Genomic DNA, 21112 nt, shown 5'->3' on the forward strand with positions numbered 1-21112 from the left:
CAGCTCTATCAGGACTGTGACTAGCTCAAAGTCATCCGGCTGGCTGCATGTGTAGGAGGATGGTGAATCAAGCCATGGCCGTCACTCTTAATCACTGTGCCAACTGTATGTCAAGCCATATTCTAGTTTCATTTTTCGTCTTTTAGTCTTTTAAGGCAGTGGTCCCCAACCACCGGGCCGTGGCACGGTGCTGGACCATGAAGGCCCCGGCACCAAGCCGCGGCTCCCCCCCGCCACCCCCCGCAGTGAGAAACTTCCCAGGCCGCAAGCAAATTGGCCGCCAAAGCATCCAATTAGCTTGCAGACCGGCAAGCTTCTTTTTGCAAGAGGGGGGGGAGAGGGAAGCGTGGCCCCCGGCACAAACACGCATGAGCGGCAGGTCCGCGCATGTGCGTTTGTGCCATGCACGGCCACAAACACGCATGCGTGGCAGTTTCACGCATGCGCGTTTACAACCGCGCATGGCGCAAAGTGCACGCACGGACCTGCTGCACATGCGCATCTGCGCATGGGCTGCCGTGCATGCATGGCGGCCGCATCGCCCTCCCGCTCCCCCAGTCCACAGCCTAAAAAAGGTTGCGGACCACTGTTTTAAGGTACCTTTTAAGACTGGGAAATATCTGGGGATTTTGGGGGTAGAGCCAGGGGAGGGTGGGATTTGGGGAGGGGAGTAATCTCAATAGGGAATAAGGCCCTTGAGGCCACCCTGCAAGGCAGCCCTTTCCTCCAGGCGCATAGATCTCTGCAACCTGGACACCAGTTGTCATTCTGGAAGAGCTCTGGCCGCCACCTGGAGGTTGGTAACCCTGGTGTTAGCCTGCACTAGAACAGCTAGATTTGAACCCGGTAGCACGTGACCCCTTGCTGAGAATTTCTTTCTCCCCGATTTCTCTCTAGGGCAGCCTTTCTTAAGAATTTAACCACTGAGAACCCCCTGAGACATTCTTTAGGCTTTGAGAAATCCCAAAAGTGGCACAGTTGTGCAGAATATGGTTGGGAAGCAGAGCTATGGACACGCCCACCCGGGACCCCTCCCCACCCCCTCCCCACCCGACAAAAGTTCCCACAGGGTTCACAGCTCTTCTTTGACAGCAGCAGGATTTCCCTTTGTCGGATATGAGGACCCCCCAAAAATCTTGTGGGTCTCTAAGAGGCACCCAAGGTTGAATATCCCTGTAAGGAAATTGTGTGTTTTCTGTACGTTCAGAAGAAACATGAGCAGATCCAGGACGGGCTCCAAAAGGCCCGCTTTGGGTGTGAGGTCAGAGAAAGCAGGTCGGCAAAGTCAGTTCACAAAAGGCTTTGGCGTGAGGTTGCAAAGGGGATTAGGCCTTAATCTCCCAGCCTAACATGCCATGGAAGGCCTGAACAATCAGACTTCGTCAAGGCAATCCGATTAACAAGGGACTATCAGCTCTTTGGCACCTCCGCCTCTCGACTAAGCCCTTCCGGCTTTGGAAGGTGTCACATTTTTAAAATGCTTTCAGGACTCCTGTGCAACGCCTTTTAAAACATCTCTTGCCCTCTTTGCACAACACAAATAAGAGTCCAATAGCACCTTTAAGACTGACAAAGATTGATTCAAGGCGTGAGCTTTGGAGTGCATGTGCATGCACTCGATAGCTCCCGCCTTGAATCAGTCTTTGCAATCTTTGCACTCTGTGCATGCGCCCGAAAGCTCCCACCTTGAATCAATCTTTGCAATCTTTGCACTCTGTGCATGCACCCGAAAGCTCCCACCTTGAATCAATCTTTGCAATCTTCGCACTCTGTGCACTCTGTGCATGCACTCGAAAGCTCCCACCTTGAATCAATCTTTGCACTCTGTGCATGCACCGGAAAGCTCCCACCTTGAATCAATCTTTGCAATCTTTGCACTCTGTGCACTCTGTGCATGCACTCGAAAGCTCCCACCTTGAATCAATCTTTGCAATCTTTGCACTCTGTGCATGCACCCGAAAGCTCCCACCTTGAATCAATCTTTGCAATCTTTGCACTCTGTGCATGCACTCGATAGCTCCCACCTTGAATCAATCTTTGCAATCTTCGCACTCTGTACATGCACCCGAAAGCTCCCACCTTGAATCAATCTTTGCAATCTTTGCACTCTGTGCATGCACTCAAAAGCTTCTGCGTTGAATAAATCTTTGTCAGTCTTAAAGGTGTTATTGGACTCTATTTGTGTTGTGCTACTTCAGACCCACACGACGACCCACTTGAATCTTTGCACAACACAGAAAGCTAGATTTCGGGGAGGGGGGGGCAGTATGGACAGGGTGTGGTTTGGGGAGGGAGCGGACCTCACCGCAGCAGAATGTAACATCATACAAAAAGAATACCCATGCAAATCATGACTTGATGCAAAATTATTACTACAAATGCCAAGGTCCAAAGACTTCTACTCCAGTTCATTGCTTGAAGCGCGTCCAGGAAAATCAAGACGATCATTCATCCATATGACTTTTGTCAATCAAAAGAACTCATAGAAAGTTTCTTGTACACTCCAAAGAGAGTTTTCCAGAATACATCAGTCACAGAAGCCCGAGGGGTGAGTGTAGACTAAGCGGCAAGAAACTTTTCATGTATTTTGGAAGACCCTTTTTGGAGTGTATGGTAAACTTGATGGGTGTAACGCCCTACAGTCCACCTTACAAAATAGCCCTTTCCTCCAGGGAAACTGGTCTCTGTAGCCTGGAGCTGAACTGTAACTCCAGGAGCTACCTGGAGGTTGGCAAGCCGTGTAGCCTATCACTTCCACCCATAGGCCTAGCATTGTCATAGTCTAATTCCAACTGAGCAGCTACCCCCTTGGTCCATGTACGGATCTTAAAGCAGACAAAGAATTTGTCACCACTAAGGACACAGCACAGCATACAGGGTGACCAACTCTGCTTGGGGAAAATCCTGGAGTTTTAAGGGAGGGAGGGATTCGGGGAGGGGAAGACCCCAGCAGGGTGCAAGGCCCCCCAAGGAAACTGACCTCTATAGGCGGGAGATCAACTGTAACTCCAGGAGATCTCCAGGCGCTACCTGGAGGCTGGCAAGCTTACCCATTCCAACCATGAGCCTAGTTTAGTTTAGTTCATCTCTGAGCAACTACCCTCCTTGTTTCATGTATGGATCTCAGAGCAGACAGAGCCACCTTCTAGGTTAAGCCTTTGGGACATGCAAGATCTGTAATGTGCACGCTTCAGAAATTTATGTACTATAAGGGTAAAGACTGTTGCGCCCAGGAATATCACATAGCACATATACCTGTACTGGCCCTCCTCCCCACCACTCCCTGCTCGGTCTTGAGATCCAGTGTGGTGAAATGGTTAAAGAGTAGCAGACCCTAATCTCAAGAGCTGGGCTTGATTCCTGACTCCACCTCTATATGCAGCCAGCTGGGTTGCCAACTTCCAGGTGAGGGCCTGGAAACCTTCAGGAAGATGAGAGAGAGAGAGAGAGAGAGAAAGAGAGAGAGAGAGAGAGAGAGAAAGAGAGAAAGAGAAAGAAAGAAAGAAAGAGAGAGAGAGAGAGAGAGAGAGAGAGAGAGAGAGAGAGAGAGAGAGAGAGAGAAAGAAAGAAAGAAAGAAAGAAAGAAAGAAAGAAAGAAAGAAAGAAAGAAAGAAAGAAAGAAAGAAAGAAAGAAAGAAAGAAAGAAAGAAAGAAAGAAAGAAAGAAAGAAAAAGCCCCACTAATGGCCCTCATTGGAAGAGTGCTCTCTCCCTATTGGCGGCAGACCCCCAGGGAGGGCCAATCAGGAGGGAGATAGTTGTTTGCACACATTTTGAACCGATTGGCCCTCATTGCAGTGTGCAATTTGAACAGATTGGCCTTCATTGGTAGAGTGCTCTCTCCTATTGGCAGCACACCCCCATGGAGGGCCAATCCAGTAGGGAGTGAGTTGTCTGCATGCAACTTCAACTTTATAATGTTTAGTGATAGTGATGTCTTGTGGGGGGCATCAGAGAAGACGTGTATTTGGCATAGTTCGATCAGGAACTTCCTGGGACTGTGTCCTGCTTGGCTCAGTTGGAGACTTCCTGCTCCCGGGAGCCCACTTCCTCCCTGCTTGCCTCCAGAACGGACAGCACGACTGCAGGCAACAGTTAGACAGGTAGGAGACTCCTTTCCTCCCTCTGCACAAAGATCATTTCTCTTCTAAGTAAGGTGATTTTACTCCTTCAGCAGCCTTGAGCTACGCTCCTGTGCATAGTGAAATTCTGCTGACCCACCTCCATTTCCCCTTGCACCCAGAGCATCTACCAGGCACTGTACATGGGGCAGGGGGTGGCTGGCTGCATATGCCTATGACGGTCAGATTCCCAGCGAGAAATTGCATGGAGACCGACAGCCCTGCCCTTTCCCCAGCAGTGGCCGCACCTCAAGGCACTCCCTGAGCTCCCACTGCCCTTCCTTTCTCCTCTGCCACCACCCCTCTGGGCCCAACCTCTCCCAAGCGGAACCCAGACTCCACCCGGGAGGGCAGGAGGGCAGCAGGTTTTAAGCAGCTCAATGGGCTGCCAGCACCCATTAGGCATCCCAGAGATGTCCTCACGTCACCCCCCAAGGCCCTGCCCCGCCCCTCCAGCTCCGAATTAATCCCTTCTCTTCAGTCCCTGCAGGGAGGAAGTCAAATTCACACCTTCCCACTTGGCTGGTTTCCCTCCAGTGTCAAAACGCAACTCAGCTGAGGAAATGTGGACCAGGAGCATCGAAATTTTGGCTGGCTGCTGCCCAGGAATGCCGGCCTCCAGGCGGGACCTGGGGATCTCCAGATTTTACAGCTCATCTCCTGGCAACAGAGAACGGTTTCCCTGGGAAAAATGGGTGTTTTGAAGGTGGCCTCCATATAATTATATGAGACTCGTAGAATCCTAGAGTTGGAAGGGGCATCACAGACCACCTAGTCACTACAGAGGTAGTCAAACTGCAGCCCTCCAGATGTCCATGGGCATCTGGAGGGCCACAGCTTGCCTACCCCATCAGCCTCAAGCATCCAGGAGGTCCCTCCCTGCCCCAAATCGCGCCCACACAAGTCTTTACACAAACCCTCCAAAGTCTCTAGGTATTCCCCAACTCCCACACCCACAAACATGATGTCCTACTCAACTTATAATGAAAACCATCAGCGAGTGTATTAATCTCTCCGACCTATCGGCTATCTAGAATCACAGAATCATAGAACCATAGAGTTGGAAGGGGCCATACAGGCCATCCAATCCAACCCCCTGCTCAACGCAGGATCAGCCCCAAACATCCTAAAGTATCCAAGAAAAGTGTGTCTCCGACCTTTGCTTGAAGACTGCCAGTGAGGGGGAGCTCACCACCTCCTTAGGCAGCCTATTCCACTGCTGAACTACTCTGACTGTGAAAAATTAGGAGCATGGACTTCTAATCTGGCGAGCCGGGTTCGATTCTGCACTCCCCCACATGCAGCCAGCTGGGTGACTTTGGGATAGCCACAGCACTGATAAAACTGTTCTGACCGAGCAATAATATCAGGGCTCTCACAAGGTGTCTGTATCTACTCCTTCGGGTAGAAAAACGGCACATAAGAACCAACTCTTCTTCTTCCAAGCATTTCTCCCCTGCTTCAATCAAACACAACAATGTGCCCCACCCCTCGTCATCCTTTCTTTGCAATCCTCCCACCTTCAGAATGGGATATAAGGACTCCAGGATCCCCATTCCACCTAGTATCTGATGAAGCATCCTAAAGCATCCAGGAAAAGTGTGTATCCAACCTTTGCTTGAAGACGGCCAGTGAGGGGGAGCTCCCCACCTCCTCAGGCAGCCTATTCCACTGCTACCTACTTTGTGCCACGTCATTCCCCCTGCATCTCCAAGGGCAAGCGGCTCTTCTTCTGAATATAGAAAGAAGGAAAGCCTCATAGCCTGGCACTTCCACCCATAGGCCTAGCATCGTTGTAGTCTAATCCCAACGGAGCAGCTACCTGCCCTCCACAAAGGTGTGGCTGACGCAAGCCAATCTTAACTAAAGTCCAAACAGCTGTCAAGAAGATCTGCACCAATCCTGCAACCACAAAATTCCAATCTAGGGCAGTCTTTCTCCTTTTTTTTACCCTTGAGAAACCCCTGAAACCTTCTTCAGGCTTCGAGAAGCCCCAGAAGTGGCACAATCCGTGCAGAATAGGGTTGGGAAGCAGAGCTGTGGACACGCCCACCTGGGGCCCCTCCCCTTCCCACCCCCTCCGGGCCCATCATTGGCCATTCTGGGAGAGGGAAGGGTGGCATGGCCATATATGGCCGTGTCACCCAATAAACGTTTAACAAAATTTAAATATCTAATAAAAATTAACGAACTCCCACCTGTTCACGAGGCCCCTCCAGGGCCTTCAAGAAACCCTGAGAAAGGGAATCTGGGGAATGGACAATTGCAAACCAGGATTAAATCAGTTCTACCCAGTACCCACGAGCCTCTTGTGGCGCAGAGTGGTAAGGCAGCAGACATGCAGTCTGAAGCTCTGCCCATGAGGTTGGGAGTTCAATCCCAGCAGCCGGCTCTAGGTCGACTCAGCCTTCCATCCTTCCGAGGTCGGTAAAAGGAGTACCCAGCTTGCTTGCTGGGGGGTAAACGGTCATGACTGAGGAAGGCACTGGCAAACCACCCCGTATTGAGTCTGCCATGAAAACGCTAGAGGGCGTCACCCCAAGGGTCAGACATGACTCGGTGCTTGCACAGGAGATACCTTTACCTTTACCCAGTACCCATAACCTGAAAAACGCCAACAAGATGCCCACAGAATTTGACTTGCCCTGTCAAGTAGGGAAGACGGCTAACAGAATATGAACAGCCTTAGGCAGTCGTGCAAAATGGGGCAAAATACCCCATGCTAATATGTTGCAGCCTACTAAGCTATTTCCAATCCACCACAGGAACGTGAACCTTGTGTTTGCCTGAGAGATGCGGCAGAGCTCTTTGTACTCTCCCCAGCTGCAATAGAATGGATTGAAAACTTAGGTACTAGTATTTCGGGGGATTGCCCAATCAGTCTGCCTAACAGTTGTACACATTGTATATTATTATAATACAGATGTATATTATTATATATTATAGTTTCCTATGTGTAACCCGGCCATACGATAAACATATCCTCAGCCGCCACCTGATTTTAAAAATCAATAGTCTTTGCAGACTTGTTCACTCAAACCGACCGTACTTTAAAAGTTGAAACTAAAACGATGGCTACATTTATTTTTCTTTACTCTCCAAATGCAAAAGTAGTAAATATTTATTTTACTCTTTCCTGTAAGAAGTCAATAATAGGTTTCCAATTAGTCATAAAGGAAGTTGGGGTCTTTTTTCTTATCACTGATATAAGTTCAGCTGTTTCAGCCCATTCTAACAAATTCGCCAGTCCTCTGTTGTGGGCAGTTTTGTAGTTTTCCAGTTCAGAGTCACAGAATCACACGCGACCCCCCCCCCCCTCTTCCCAGGAACTTAAAAATCACACCCTCCTGACAGGTGCTCATCCAATTTCCTCCTAAAAATTTCCAACAGACTCCTCCGTCCTCCGAGGCAGCACATTCAGACCGTATATCCCATGGTAGTTTTCCAACTTTTTATTCTTCAGTCTTTAAAGAATAAGTTTGTGAATTCTGATGTAATTTTATTGTGTTCGATAGTTAAGCCGGCATTTCTTGTCTTCTGACCTGCTCGATTTTAGAGACCGGCGATGCGTGGCTATAAACCGATATTTCTAAGTTGACTCTAATAAACGACCCATCTATTTTCACAAAAGACTGCTGCCTGCACACACACACACACACCCTGGGAATTCACAGGGAGCAGGTTCGCATCCTTGGACCAACACTCTGCATTGTCCTGACTGGACTTGAATTTTACAGAACTGTGTCTTGACAGCTCTCGGAAGTTATGCAGGGTTAAGTGCTGGATGGGAGTCCCCGGTTTCTTCACCGAGGCAGGCAGTGAGAAACCATCCTGGGATCAGTGTTCCCCCAAAGCTGGGCATACAAAAGGATGCTTATTAACCCCAGAAGCCCCACACAGCAGCAATCTGGAGGCGCCTTGGGGCCTTGAGCTGCCCATTGGAAGAACTTTTGTCTGTCCCGCTTTTCACCACCTGCAGGAATCACAAAGCGCCTTACAAGCACCTTTCCCTTCCTCCCCTTCTAACGGACACCCTGCGAGGTAGGGGGAGCTGAGAGAGCTCTGGGAGAACTGTTCTGAGAAAACAGCTCTAACAGGACCGTGACTCATCCAACGTCACCCAGCTGGCTGCCCCTGGAGGAGTGGGGAGTCAAACCCAGCTGTCCAGATTATATTCCACCAAGATGGCTCTTGAAAATTACAATTCTATTCCACTCCGCCCAGAAGGTTGGGGGGGGGGGAGAATTAGAGGGAACATTACTCTGAACTTCTCTTGTCTTGAAAACCCTTATGGGTTCGCCATGGGTTGGCTGTGCTCTGACCACCCCATGGCCCCCTGTCCTGTCCGCATTTTACGGCTCTTTGACAAGGTTTCTTCAAAATGTACGTCCAGCCTCAGTTTGTGCATGCGTGTTATCATGAAACTCCTGCATAAATCAGTTCAAGCAAAAGCCAGGATACTTCACTTCCAAACAGGGGCTCTCTAGAAAGCCCCCAGCAGTCCGTGAAGGACCCCCGAGCCTGTTCTTGGCTCCCCCGGCCTTGGCCAATCTCAGGCACAGAGATTCCTTTGACCAACCAAGGTGAACGGAAGTGGACAGGCCTACGTCTCTCGCCTGGAATGTGCCTCAATCCCTTTAAAAACAAAAGCTACGGCAGGGAACCTCTGCTAGGCCAGGCAGCGGGGAGAAATCCCAAAGTAAACTATGCAGGGCACAAAGTGTTAGTTTAATCTTTGGGGAGGAGCAGAGGCTCACCGATAGAGCGTCTCTTTGGTGCGCAGAAGGTCCCCGGTTCAATCCCCAGCATCTGAATCAGACATGGGGTCTGATTCAGCCGAAGACACCTTCATGTGTCCTCCAAGTTACAGAACACAAAAAGACAGGAAATGCTCTTATGGAGGCAAACACAGAGATTCAGGGACCACAGGGTTTTTCATCAGGGGCATGATGAGTTCTGTGAAACTCCAAATGTTTGCACATTCCTGTCCATTGAGCCCAGCTCAAGCACACACCCCTTCCAGCTTTCACCCCTTCCTCGCCTCTAAGCCGCTTGGTGTAGTGGTTAGAATCATAGAATCACAGAATCATAGAGCTGGAAGGGGCATACAGGCCATCTAGTCCAACCCCCTGCTCAACGCAGGATCAGCCCAGAGCATCCTAAAGCATCCAAGAAAAGTGTGTATCCAACCTTGGCTTGAAGACTGCCAGTGAGGGGGAGCTCACCACCTCCTTAGGCAGCCTATTCCACTGCTGAACTACTCTGACTGTGAAAAATTAGGAGCAAGGACTTCTAATATGGCGAGCCGGGTTCGATTCTGCACTCCCCCACATGCAGCCAGCTGGGTGACTTTGGGATAGTCACAGCACTGATAAAACTGTTCTGACCGAGCAATAATATCAGGGCTCTCACAAGGTGCCTGTTTCTACTGCTTCGGGTAGAAAAAAGCAGCACAAGAGCCAGCTCTTCTTCTTCTAAGCATTTCTCCCCTGCTTCAATCAAACACGGCAATGTGCCCCACCCCTCGTCATCCTTTCTTTGCAATCCTCCCACCTTCAGAATGGGATATAAGGACTCCAGGATCCCCATTCCACCTTGTATCTGATGAAGCAAGCTTTGTCTCTTGAAAGCCCACACCCTGAGAATCCTGCTAGCTTCTAAGGTGCAACAGGACTCGAATCCGGATCTTCCCCTGCAGACCAACACGGATGACCCCTCGTCCTATCTGACGAAGGCCGCTTTGACTCTTCCCCCCCCTTCCCCAATCTTTTTGGGTTCTACCCATTTCGAAATCAAACCGAGCCCTCCTTACGCCAGCCCTCTCCCCACCGCCTCACCTTGGGGTCCTTCTCGTAGTAGTACTGCTGGGTGCGGATCCACCTGCCCACCAGGTGATCGCGCACGGTGTGGGCCAGGGCGAAGTAGTAGTCCCGGGGGGTGGCCACATTGCGGTCCTTGACCAGCGTGAAGTGCAGGTGCCGGTTGAAGCCCTTCTTCAGCTCGGCCACGTTTTCCACGCCGACGATGCCACGGATGCTGATCTGCTTCCGCTTCTCCTGGTCCGTCAGGGGCCGCGACATGGCTGGAGGAACTGCGGCCTGCGGAAACCCGGGCGGAGAGGTTGGCATAGCGTGCCTCCCAAGGTGTACACTCCCCTCCCCACCAGAGGAGGCGCTACAGCCTGCAGCTCGCTTGATTCTACCACGGGCATCCTCCCTTCATCCCTTGGAGGGGCTCTCTGACAGCAGGGAGGAGTCGGGTGCGAAAGAAGCTCATGGGAGTCTGGGGGGGGGGATCAGTCTCTCTCCTGGAAGGGGAGACAGGGACCTGGCTTCCCCCCTCTGTACCTGTCCTGGCCTGGTTCTCACCTGTCATTAACCCCTTTCTGTCTGACCAGGGCAGGTCACATATAAAGGAAGTGGTGGCTTTTAAAAGATATAGGAGGCTTTGGGATTTGGGGGTGGGAGGTAAGGAGGTCAACCCTCTTCAGGTGTCTGGTCCTCAGGGAGGTTGGGAGAAGGGGCCATGACTCCCAACAGCCAGCTTCAAGAGGGGATTGGAGGAACGCGTTGAGCGGAGCCCCTCTGTGACTGTTAGCCACTGGACTATCTAGCATGGCTTCGCTGATGTTCTTACAAGGGGATTGGATGAACGTCTGAAGCAGGGGGCCCTGAATTGCTAGTAGGCCCAGGGTGGCTGGGGCAGGGATGCTCTGTCTTCTTGGGGCCTTGGCATGGGGGGGGGGAGATAGTGGGAGGGCTTCAGGAGTTCTGGACCCACTGGTGGACCTCCTGGTGGCCCCTGAGGTTTGGCCACTATGTGACGCAGAGTACTGGAATGGATCAATGGCAGAATCCGACATATATTCAAATGGGTGGCCGTCTTGGTCTGAAGTAGCACAATAAAATCGGAATCCAGTGGCATCTTTAAGACCAACCAAGATTTATTCGGGGCGTGAGCTTTGAGTCTGAGGAAGAGAGCTTGCACTCGAAAGCTCATGCCCTGAATAAATCTTTGTTGGTCTTACAGGTGCCACTGGATTCTGATTTTATTAAGGATCCAGCATGGCTTCTCATATCTGGGACAGGGATGCTCAGAAGAAGTAAAAGAGTTGGTTCTTATATGCCGCTTTTCCCTACCCGAAGGAGGCTCAAAGCGGCTTACAGTCGTCTTCCCTTTCCTCTCCCCACAACAGACACCCTGTGGGGTGGGTGAGGCTGAGAGAGCCCTGATATCACTGCCCGGTCAGAACAGCTTTATCAGTGCCGTGGCGAGCCCAAGGTCACCCAGCTGGCTGCATGTGGGGAGTGCAGAATTGAACCCGGCATGCCAGATTAGAAGTCCGTACTCCTAACCACGACACCAAACTGGCTCAGCCTTTCTTGGTGCTTGGGGGGCAAGAGTGGCAGAGCTTCTGGAGTTCTAGCCCCCTTGGTGGACCTCCTGATGGCACCTGGGTTTGGGCCACTTTGTGGCACAGAGTGCTGGACTGGAGGGGCCACTGGCCTGATCCAAAAAGGCTTCTGGGATGTTTTCATGGCCCACAGCTGGGCTGTTGCAGTCCTAGAAGCAACGGACTCTCACATTCCACCATAGACAACGATTCCATCCAAGCAGAAGTCTCAATGTTAAAGTTCGCTTTTATCCTGACAAGCTAGCTCTCTCCATGCAGGGAATCTCTTTTTTTCTATAGAAGAGCATTTCCTCATGCTCTTCCCCCCCCCCCCACACACACACCAGCAGTCTGGGCTAGGCAGGAGCAGCTGGCAGGAGCTCATGGAAATTGTAGTCCATGGGCATCTGGAGAGCCACAACCTGACCACCCTTGTGTGTGTCAAAAAAGGGTTCTTTGGGGCACAAGCTTTCCTGTGCAGGCGCCCTTCTTCAGATGCAAGGAAGCAACAGCTTCTCACTTGCATGAAACTTTGCAGGCCTTCAAGGTACCAACAAACTGTGTGCAGTTTTGGGCACCCCAGTTGAAGAGGGATGTTGACAAACTGGAACGTGTCCAGAGGAGGGCAACAAAGATGGTGAGGGGTTTGGAGACCAAGACGTAGGAGGAAAGGTGGGGGGAGCTTGGTCTGTTTAGCCTGGAGAGGAGGCGACTGAGAGGGGATCTGATAACCATCTTCAAGTATTTAAAAGGCTGCCATAGAGAGGATGGAGCAGAATTGTTCTCTCTTGCCCCGGAGGGACGGACCAGAACCAATGGGATAAAATTAATGCAAAAGAAATTCCATCTAAACATCCGGAAGAAGTTCCTGACAGTTAGAGTGGTTCCTCAGTGAAACAGGCTTCCTCAGGAGCTGGTGGGTTCTCCATCTTTGGAGATTTTTAAGCAGAGCCTAGATAGCCATCTGATGGAGAGGCTGATTCTGGAAAGGCTCAAGGGGGTGGCAGGTGAGAGGGTTGTGAGTGTCCTGCATAGTGCCGGGGTTGGACTAGATGACCCAGGAGGTCCCTTCCAACTCTAGGATTCTATTACTCAAACTGGGCTCTTGCTACAGTCCTGCACCGGCGCCCTCCCACACCGCTGGGTCGACAGCTCTGTTGGGTTATTAAGCGCCGTCTTTTTGCTGCTGGACGGGCTGCGAAGCGGGAGCCAAGGACCCCGTGGCGTTGCCTTGCAAGGGGCGCGGGGTCCCTTTCAACTCCTGGCCGCCTGGAGCCCCCGAAGCGCCCGGAGGCGGCGAGGAAGAGGATTCCCCCGCTGCTCTCCAAGGGCGGCCCAAGGGCAGCGCACAGCACCGACGGGGCCACCTCGGGCGGGCTGGACTCCCCGCAGGCGGCGCCGTCGGCTCCAGCCCAGAACGGTTCCAAGGGCCAGACCCCGCGGCCAAACGTCGAGCTCCACCCGGCAGGAAGGGCAGGGCGCGGGCTTGCACGTGTGAACGGGGCCTCCTGCCGCCCAGACGCGTGTCTGCCTCGGGCTGCCGCTCCCTCGGGGCCCGGCCGAGCTGCCCAACCAGGAGGCGCCTCGTCCTCCTCCTCCGTCTCCGAGTCCCCCGCAGGAACGGCGTCCCCAGCCCCGTTGGCGCGTCCGGGGGAGCTCCCGGGGCTCCGGCCAAGCGGGGCAGGCGAGGAGAAGCGGCCGGCAAGCGAGGCGCGGAGCGGGCCAGGAGGACCCCCCCAGCGGCCGCGGCAGCCCCGACCCTTCAACGCCCCGCGACGGCCGCCGCCACTCACCTGCCCCCGGCAAGGAAAAGGCCCTTCGGGGAGTCGCTCTGCGGCGCAGCAGCTTCTGCAAACGGCGGGGGGGAAAAGCAGGCTCTTCCTCGAACTTCTTTTATAGCGGCCCATTGGCCAGGGCGGCCGCCTGTCACCTCCACGGCCCCGCCCCCGGGGGAGTTTCCGAAGGGGGGTGGCTCAGGGGGGGGGGGAGGAAACTGTCCCGGGCTGGGAGGCCGGCCAGCCAGGGCGGGAGGGCCGCGGAAAGCCGCAGCGCTCCATCTCGGTTGCAAAAGGCCAGCAGGACCTCCCCGCCCCCCCCTCTCCCGAGGCCGACGCTGTGCAATCCCGCAGCCTTTTCGTTCCTTTTTGCAAGAAAGCAGAAATGCCTGAGGAGAAGGCAGGCAGGCAGGCCCTCCTGTGGCCTGGGCAGCCTTCAAGCCCCCCTCCCCCTGCCCGGGTTCAGACTTTGCTCTGCTGCTTCACACCAACAGGACGACCCACCCAAATCTCACCCAGACAAAAGTCTGTCCAGGAGCAATTGAGCACCTTGAGGACCCAAAATGTCTTGTTCAAGGTAGAAGCTTTCTGGAGCGTGCACACGACCACTTTACATCCCCAGAATGCATCGTTGTGGGTCATAAATAAGCAGAGCTGGTTGTTGTACCCCGCTGTTCACTGCCCGAAGGAGCCTCAAAGGGGCTTCCAGTCACCTTCCCTTCTTCTCCCCACAACAGACACCCTGTGAGGGAGGGGAGGCTGAGAGAGCCCTGATATCACTGAAGAAGAAGAGTTGGTTTTTATATGCCACGTTTCTCTACCCGAAGGAGTCTCAAAGTGGCTTCCAGTCGCCTTCCCTTCCTCTCCCCACAACAGACACCCTGGGAGGGCGGTGAGGCTGAGAGAGCCCTGATATCAAGAAGAAGAAGAGTTGGTTCTTATATGCCACTTTTCTCTACCCGAAGGAGTCTCAAAGTGGCTTCCAGTCGCCTTCCCTTCCTCTCCCTGCAACAGGCACCCTGTGAGGGTTGAGGGGCTGAGAGAGAGTTCTGAGAGAACTGCTCTGCGAGAACAGTGCTGACAGGACTGTGACTAGCCCAAGACCCTCCCAGCATGTGGAGGAGGAGTGGGGAATCAAATCCGGATAAGAGGCTGCTGCTGTTAACTGCTATACCAAGCCAGCTCTGATAAGGTTCCCCTGGGCTATTTAGGAACAACATGACAACCCACCGGAGTCTCGCCATTGTGTTGCATGCTAATCTGCTGCTCACCCTCGACATATTTGCTGCCTTTCTGAACTTTCTGAGAACCCCCTGAGAAATTATTCAGGCCCCAGAAGTGTGAATCCTGCAGAAACCCCAGAAGTGTGAATCCTGCAGAATATGGCTGGGAAGCAGAGCTGTGGACACGCCCACCCAGGGCCCCTCCCCTTCCCACCCCCTCCAGGCCCCTCATTGGCCATTTTGTTAGGGAGGGGGCAGGTCAACATGACCCTATACGGTCCTATAGCCTGATGATAAAAGTTTAACAAAGTTTTTAAATATACAAAAAATTAATTCCATCCATTCGGGAAAGTGTCCCAGGGCCATCAAGGAACTCCAGGGTTTCAGCAAAACCTGGTTGAGAAAGCCTGATGGAGGGATCGAACAATCTGAGACCATGCGCTGATACATTAGATAAAACTATGTCGCTCTCAAAGGTTCTCCAAGACTCCAAGTTTGTTCTGCTGCTTCAGACCCACAGAGAGACCTGCTTGAATCTCTACAGAGAAGGACATTTGAGTCCAGGGCTGATTCTGCACTTACTTTGTTTATTCCGTTGTGGATCCTGCTGAATCCAGATCAATTTGAACTCGGGTCTTCCTCTATCACCCCCCCCCCCCATTGAAACAGAAAGTGTTCTGCACTTGATTGGGGAACCTCAGATCGGGGAGAGGAGCCAAGTGCAACAGGAGCCTCTTTCTTTCCTTAAACGGAGGGAGGGGGGGAGAGAGGACTGGAGACAGCAGAGTTCGGGGAATAAATCCAAGAGGCAAATCTCTGCCGAGAGAAGTTAGGGCTTCTGGAGCTTCTGCCGAGAGAAGCTAGGGCTTCCCCTTTAAGGGAAGCCCTGCACTCTGGGAAGGAGGAAGCCTTTGAACTGAAGCCTTGGCCAATCAGGGCTTTTCGGCAGCAAGTTAGTTTGGGAAGAGCAGACAGCTGCACCTTTACTCATGGCAATTTTTCAAATAACAAAGGTTATATCCACTCCAGGATATCGTGGGGGGAAGGTAGGGTCACTCCGGATCAATCATGCATGTTGCAGAGGGGAAATTTAAATTGCCCAAACTCAAAATGGAAATCGCATTCAGTGTAGATGGCAGCGATTGAATCGACCCGGGCAGATTCAGCCCAGGGGTGCCTTTAAGAGCAACAAAAGTTTTATTCAAGGCGTAAGCATTCGTGTGCACGGCCACTCCTTCAGAGACGGTGAAATAGTTTCCTCAACCATTTCCTCAGTTTCCTCAGTGGACTGGAATGGTGCAAGAGGATGTGGATTGCAGAACCCACAGATCGAAGGGGCGGCCTCCTTTGGCATCCCGTGTGCAGGGCTGGTTCCCCTAACTCCACAGGGCCACAGCGGAGAGAGAAAAATACGCAGAGAAGGGGTGGATTTGGGTGATGGATTTTGGAGCCCCTTCCCTAGGAGAAAAGGCAGAAGAATCTGGGACTTTTCCGATAAGAAAAGAGACAACTTGGATGGGGGGGGGGGGAAATGGGACGATATGAGAGAGGTTTATTAATCTATGCAAGAGGTAGGCAGAGATCAAAATTCTCTAACTTGTGAAGCTGATGGGAAGTAAGCCCAGGACAACAGGAAACAGCACTTCACGCAGAGAGGGATTAACATGTGGAATTCACTGACAGAGGAGGGAGGGAGGGAGGGCCATAGGAACAGCTTTAAGGGGATGGGGTCACACAGATTCATGAAGCATGAGTCTATCAGTAACTACTAGCCATGGTGGCTGCGGAGAATCTCCCCAATTGGATGCTCAAAGTCTGTGAATCCCAGAGCTAGGAGTCAATATCAGGGGAAGGCCTCGGCCTCTCTGCCCTGTTGCTGGCCCTCCAGAGGAACTGGCTGGCCCCTGTGTGAGACAGGAGGCTGGACTGGATGGACCCCTGGTCTGACCCAGCAGGGCTCTCCTGATGTCCTTAGGAAGGCCTCGGCCTCTCTGCCCTGTTGCTGGCCCTCCAGAGGAACTGGCTGGCCCCTGTGTGAGACAGGAGGCTGGACTGGATGGACCCCTGGTCTGACCCAGCAGGGCTCTCCTGATGTCCTTAGGAAGGCCTCGGCCTCTCTGCCCTGTGGTTGGCCCTCCAGAGGAACTGGCCGGCCCCCGTGTGAGACAGGAGGCTGGACTGGATGGACCCCTGGTCTGACCCAGCAGGGCTCTCCTGATGTCCTTAGGAAGGCCTCGGCCTCTCTGCCCTGTTGCTGGCCCTCCAGAGGAACTGGCTGGCCCCTGTGTGAGACAGGAGGCTGGACTGGAGGGACCCCTGGTCTGACCCAGCAGGGCTCTCCTGATGTCCTTAGGAAGGCCTCGGCCTCTCTGCCCTGTTGCTGGCCCTCCAGAGGAACTGGCTGGCCCCTGTGTGAGACAGGAGGCTGGACTGGATTGGCCCCTGGTCTGACCCAGCAGGGCTCTTCTGATGTCCTTAGGAAGGCCTCGGCCTCTCTGCCATGTTGCTGGCCCTCCAGAGGAACCCACAGCCCTGTTCAAAGCATGGTGGAATTGCAGTCCACTACACAGGCACACAGGTACACAGAGAAAATGCCAATGATCACAACTTGCAATACCCTTGTCAGTGCGTTCTCCCATGCATTCTGTACACTCAACCTGTTTCTCCATATAATGCGATTGTGTGACTTTCCTTTTCCACAGTGGCTGATAGTCCCCTATTGCAGAGCAGCTGTTTGTCAGTTTCAAAACAAAAAGTCTAGTCAGTTTCAGAAATGTATTTTCCCCTTTGCCTGAGTTCCTTCCTGTTCCCTTTCATGCAACCCACCAGTGCTCAAATGCATGTGAAAAACCTGAACCACAAGGATTTAAATAGAAGGCGCTTGTTGAACTTGACTGTGCAGCAATAGTGTAATTAAAAAAAAAATTTTGGACACCCCCCACACATGTTACTATTGATGTTCCACCCCAGTTTAGAAAACTGCATTTTAAACATTGTAGCTGCAGAATAAACATTTTAGACATTGTAGCTGCAGAATAAATACACTGGAAGGAAAAGAATGAAGCTTAAGGTAGGCACAGAATCCCAAATCAAGATGAAGAACAGCTGTTTTTTTTATACCCTGCTTTCACTACCCGAAGGAGTCTTAAAACAGCTTACAGTCACTTTCCCTTCTTCACCCCACAACAGACACCCTTTGAGGTAGGTGGTGCCGAGAGAGCTCTGACAGAACTTGGAATCAGCATTTCCCTGGGCATGCAAGAAAAAGCCACGAGAGCCAAGCATGGACACAATCCCTCCTGCCCACCCACTCACAAACTGCCTAAATTCACAGAATCAACCTCTCTGTCAGATGGCTATCTAGCCTCTGTTTGAAAACTATCAAAGATGGAGAACCCACCACCTCCCGAGGAAGCCTGAGTAATATCCAGTCAAGTAATAGTCAAGGGATGAGCTTCCGTGGGCATGCCCCCTTGTCAGATGCAGGGAAACAGAATTTTCTGAACTGCAACAGCTGAGAGAATTCCGTCTCTCTGTATCTGACATAGTATTACATGCCCACTAAGGTTGGTACTTGGAATAATACTTTGTCGGTCTTCAGCCAGCCAGAAAAGGGGGTGGGCGAGGCAGAACAGGGCCTACAAAGCAAAAACAGGCCGGTTCCGTCACACCTCAAATAAAACGTCATCGGTCTTCAAGGTACCCCTGAACCCCAACTTTGTCCTATTGCTTCAACCCGACACAGTCACTCACTTGAATCTATAAATAAATAAAATAGAGGGGTGCCATGCCAAGGGCTGTGGCATTTTAAAATGGCTTTAAAATAGGGACGGGGCTGTCGTGTCCAGCTGCACGTCAGCTTTGGCCTTCAGGCACTGGCTGGAGCCAGAGGCGTCTGCAACCTGTTTGCTGCACTGGTCTTCGTCTGAGCAGGGGGACTATCAAGATGTGCCCCAGGGCCTGGAGGGTCAGAAACCTTGCAGGGAGGGGCCCATCTGGTCTCCTGGTCGCCCGCAAGCAAACTCTGCATTGACTTTCCAGTCCTGCAATACTCTGTGTGGCCAGCCAGAACAACAAAGGGAGACTTAACAAGCCCAGGTCATTTTCATTTTAACTTATTATTCCTATTAAAGAGTTTAGCATGAGGGCCTGTGGAGCAAGGGCAGTTGGTAACATTACTCACATATTAGAAGAAGAAGAGTTGGTTTTTATGCCCTTTGTTTCATTCCCTAAAGGAGTCTCCGAGCAATTTACAATCACCTTCCCTTCTTCTTCCCACAACAGATACCCTGTGAATGCTGAGAGAGCTCTCAGAACTGATCTGTAAGAACAGTTCTAACAGAACTATGGCTGGGCCAAGCTGGCTGCATGGGGAGGACGAGGGTGGAATAGAACTCATCTCCCCAGAATTCGTCTCCCCCTCCCCGAATCAGCCTGTCCTGCAACAGCAGAGAGACAGAGACAGAGAGACAGAGACAGAGACAAAGAGAGACAGAGAGAGAAGGCCAAAACTTAATGGAGAGAAATGGCTAATTTCTTTGCAGAAATGTGTTGGGCCCAGGAGCCAGGGAGAAACTGCATCCTAGAATCCCCCCTTGAGGGGGGATTATAAAGAAAGGGTTCTTCAAGCCGAATTGTTAAAACTCTTTCCCCCGACTGAGTCAGTGTGGCCTGCAGCAGGAGAGAGAGAAGATCAGTGCTTAATGGCTAATTTTGTTGCGGGCCAAAGGATTCCGGAGCAAGCACTGCTGTGGACCATACAGGGAAGAATCAGCCCTCTGTTCCTTGGGTACTTTCTCTTTTCCTGGTCTGTCAACAGATGCCATCAGCTAAAATTTGCCTTAGTTCTGAGCGCAGGCATTTCCCCACGGGCCCTGAAGACACCCCCCCCCCCTCGCCTTTCTTCATCCAGCCACGATCTTTCCATTTCATCTTTCATCGCAAAGCTGCCAAACTTCTGATAAATGCTCATTACACTGAACACCACTAAACCCCTTGGACAGGGGTAGTCAAACTGCGGCCCTCCAGATGTCCATGGACTACAATTCCCAGAAGCCCCTGCCAGCATTCGCTGGCAGGGGCTCCTGGGAATTGTAGTCCATGGACATCTGGAGGGCCGCAGTTTGACTACCCCTGCCCTTGGATGTCCCTCCCCCCTCTATACTTCGGGAGCAATTTCATGTTTGCCAGGCCGTAAAAGCTCGCAGGGAATCTGAGCCATGCGTTGCCTAGATGTGGCGCATGCGTGCAGTCTCTGGGTCCTCGACTCCAGAGCGAGAGCTGGCCAGACCGGGTGTGGATTTTAACCAGTATAGGAGGAAACAGCGGTAAAGGAGTAGTATTTAAAGAAGGAAAGAGGCAAATAGGTTGCAGTGAAGAGAGAAGATTACAATAAAGAGTGTTTGCTGTTTCACAGTGAGTCAACCATGGCGGGTAAAAAGCATTGTGAAGCTACAGCCAACTTATGGTCAACCCACAGGGTTTTCAGGGTAGGAGATATTCAAAGGTGATTTGCCTCTGGCTAGAAGCCCTGGACTTCCCGGGGGTCTCCCGTCCATCCTAAGAAGAGCCAACTCTGCTTAGCAGACAAGATCTGGTATGATCAGACCGGCCTGGGCTACCCAGGTCAGGGTTGTAGGGAAGGAAAAATGTGTTACTTTATTATAACGGTGCTACTTTAGAAGGCCAGATCCTGAAGATGAAACTCAAATGCTTTGGCCACCTCGTGAGAAGGAAGGACTCCCTGGAGAAGAGCCTAATGCTGGGAGCAATCGAGGGCAAAAGAAGAAGGGGACGACAGGGAATGAGGCGGCTGGATGGAGTCACTGAAGCAGTGGGTGCAAACTTAAATGGACTCCGGGGAAGGGTAGAGGACAGGAAGGCCTGGAGGATCATTGTCCATGGGGTCGCGATGGGTCGGACACGACTTCGCACCTAACAACAACAACAAACCATGTGAATACATGAAGCTACCATCAAAATTAGTCTGCAGAAGAACATTTTAATCTCCCAGAGCAGTCGATGGGGGACCCCGAAGTAGCTGTTTTATTACAAAGGAATTTCAGACAGACTGGGATGGCAGACTGCTGAATTACAAGGTATTATAGCACTCAGAACAATGGAAGCCCCAGGGTTTAACAGAGATATTGGGTTCTTCTCTCACTATTCATGCTAAGGCACTCACTTGTACCCGGAATTAAACTGTTGTTGGTCTTCAAGGTGCTGTTTGTTAATTATTTTATTATCTGTATACTAATTTGCTGCGATTCACAGTTTCATGCTGGGAGATTTGAGAGTGGAGCCCCAGATGGAGAGGAATCTCAGAGAAGTTCAACGCCACAGAGTTCACACTCCAATGTATCCATTTTCTCCAGGGAAACTGATCTCTGTATGGTGGAGATGAGTTGTAATTCCAAAAGAGTTCCTGATCCCACCTGGACGCGGGCATTCTTAGAAGGGGAAGGGATATGAAGTCACATTTGGTGTTTAGAAGGAGAGTTGTTTTTATACCCCTCTTTTCACTGCCCAAAGGAGTCTCAAAGCGGCTTCCAGTCGCCTTCCCTTTCCTCTCCCCACAACAGACACCCTGTGAGGGAGGGGA

At 51.9% G+C, this 21112-nt stretch overlaps 1 protein-coding gene across 1 annotated transcript in view; it reads right to left on the bottom strand.

The window, feature by feature from the left end:
• The window catches only part of PYGL (glycogen phosphorylase L), a 39658-nt gene extending 26210 nt beyond the window's left edge, over positions 1–13448 (bottom strand). The window contains exons 1-2 of the mRNA XM_077324091.1: positions 13307–13448; positions 9958–10218 (exon numbers count right to left, since the gene is read on the bottom strand). Of these exons, the coding sequence (XP_077180206.1) occupies positions 9958–10218; positions 13307–13420 (375 nt within the window). The 5' untranslated portion in view covers positions 13421–13448. The remainder of the gene's footprint in view (positions 1–9957; positions 10219–13306) is intronic.
• Between the last annotated feature and the right edge of the window lie 7664 nt (positions 13449–21112).

This window comes from Paroedura picta, chromosome 2, assembly GCF_049243985.1.
Source record: "Paroedura picta isolate Pp20150507F chromosome 2, Ppicta_v3.0, whole genome shotgun sequence".
NCBI classification, from domain to species: domain Eukaryota; kingdom Metazoa; phylum Chordata; class Lepidosauria; order Squamata; family Gekkonidae; genus Paroedura; species Paroedura picta.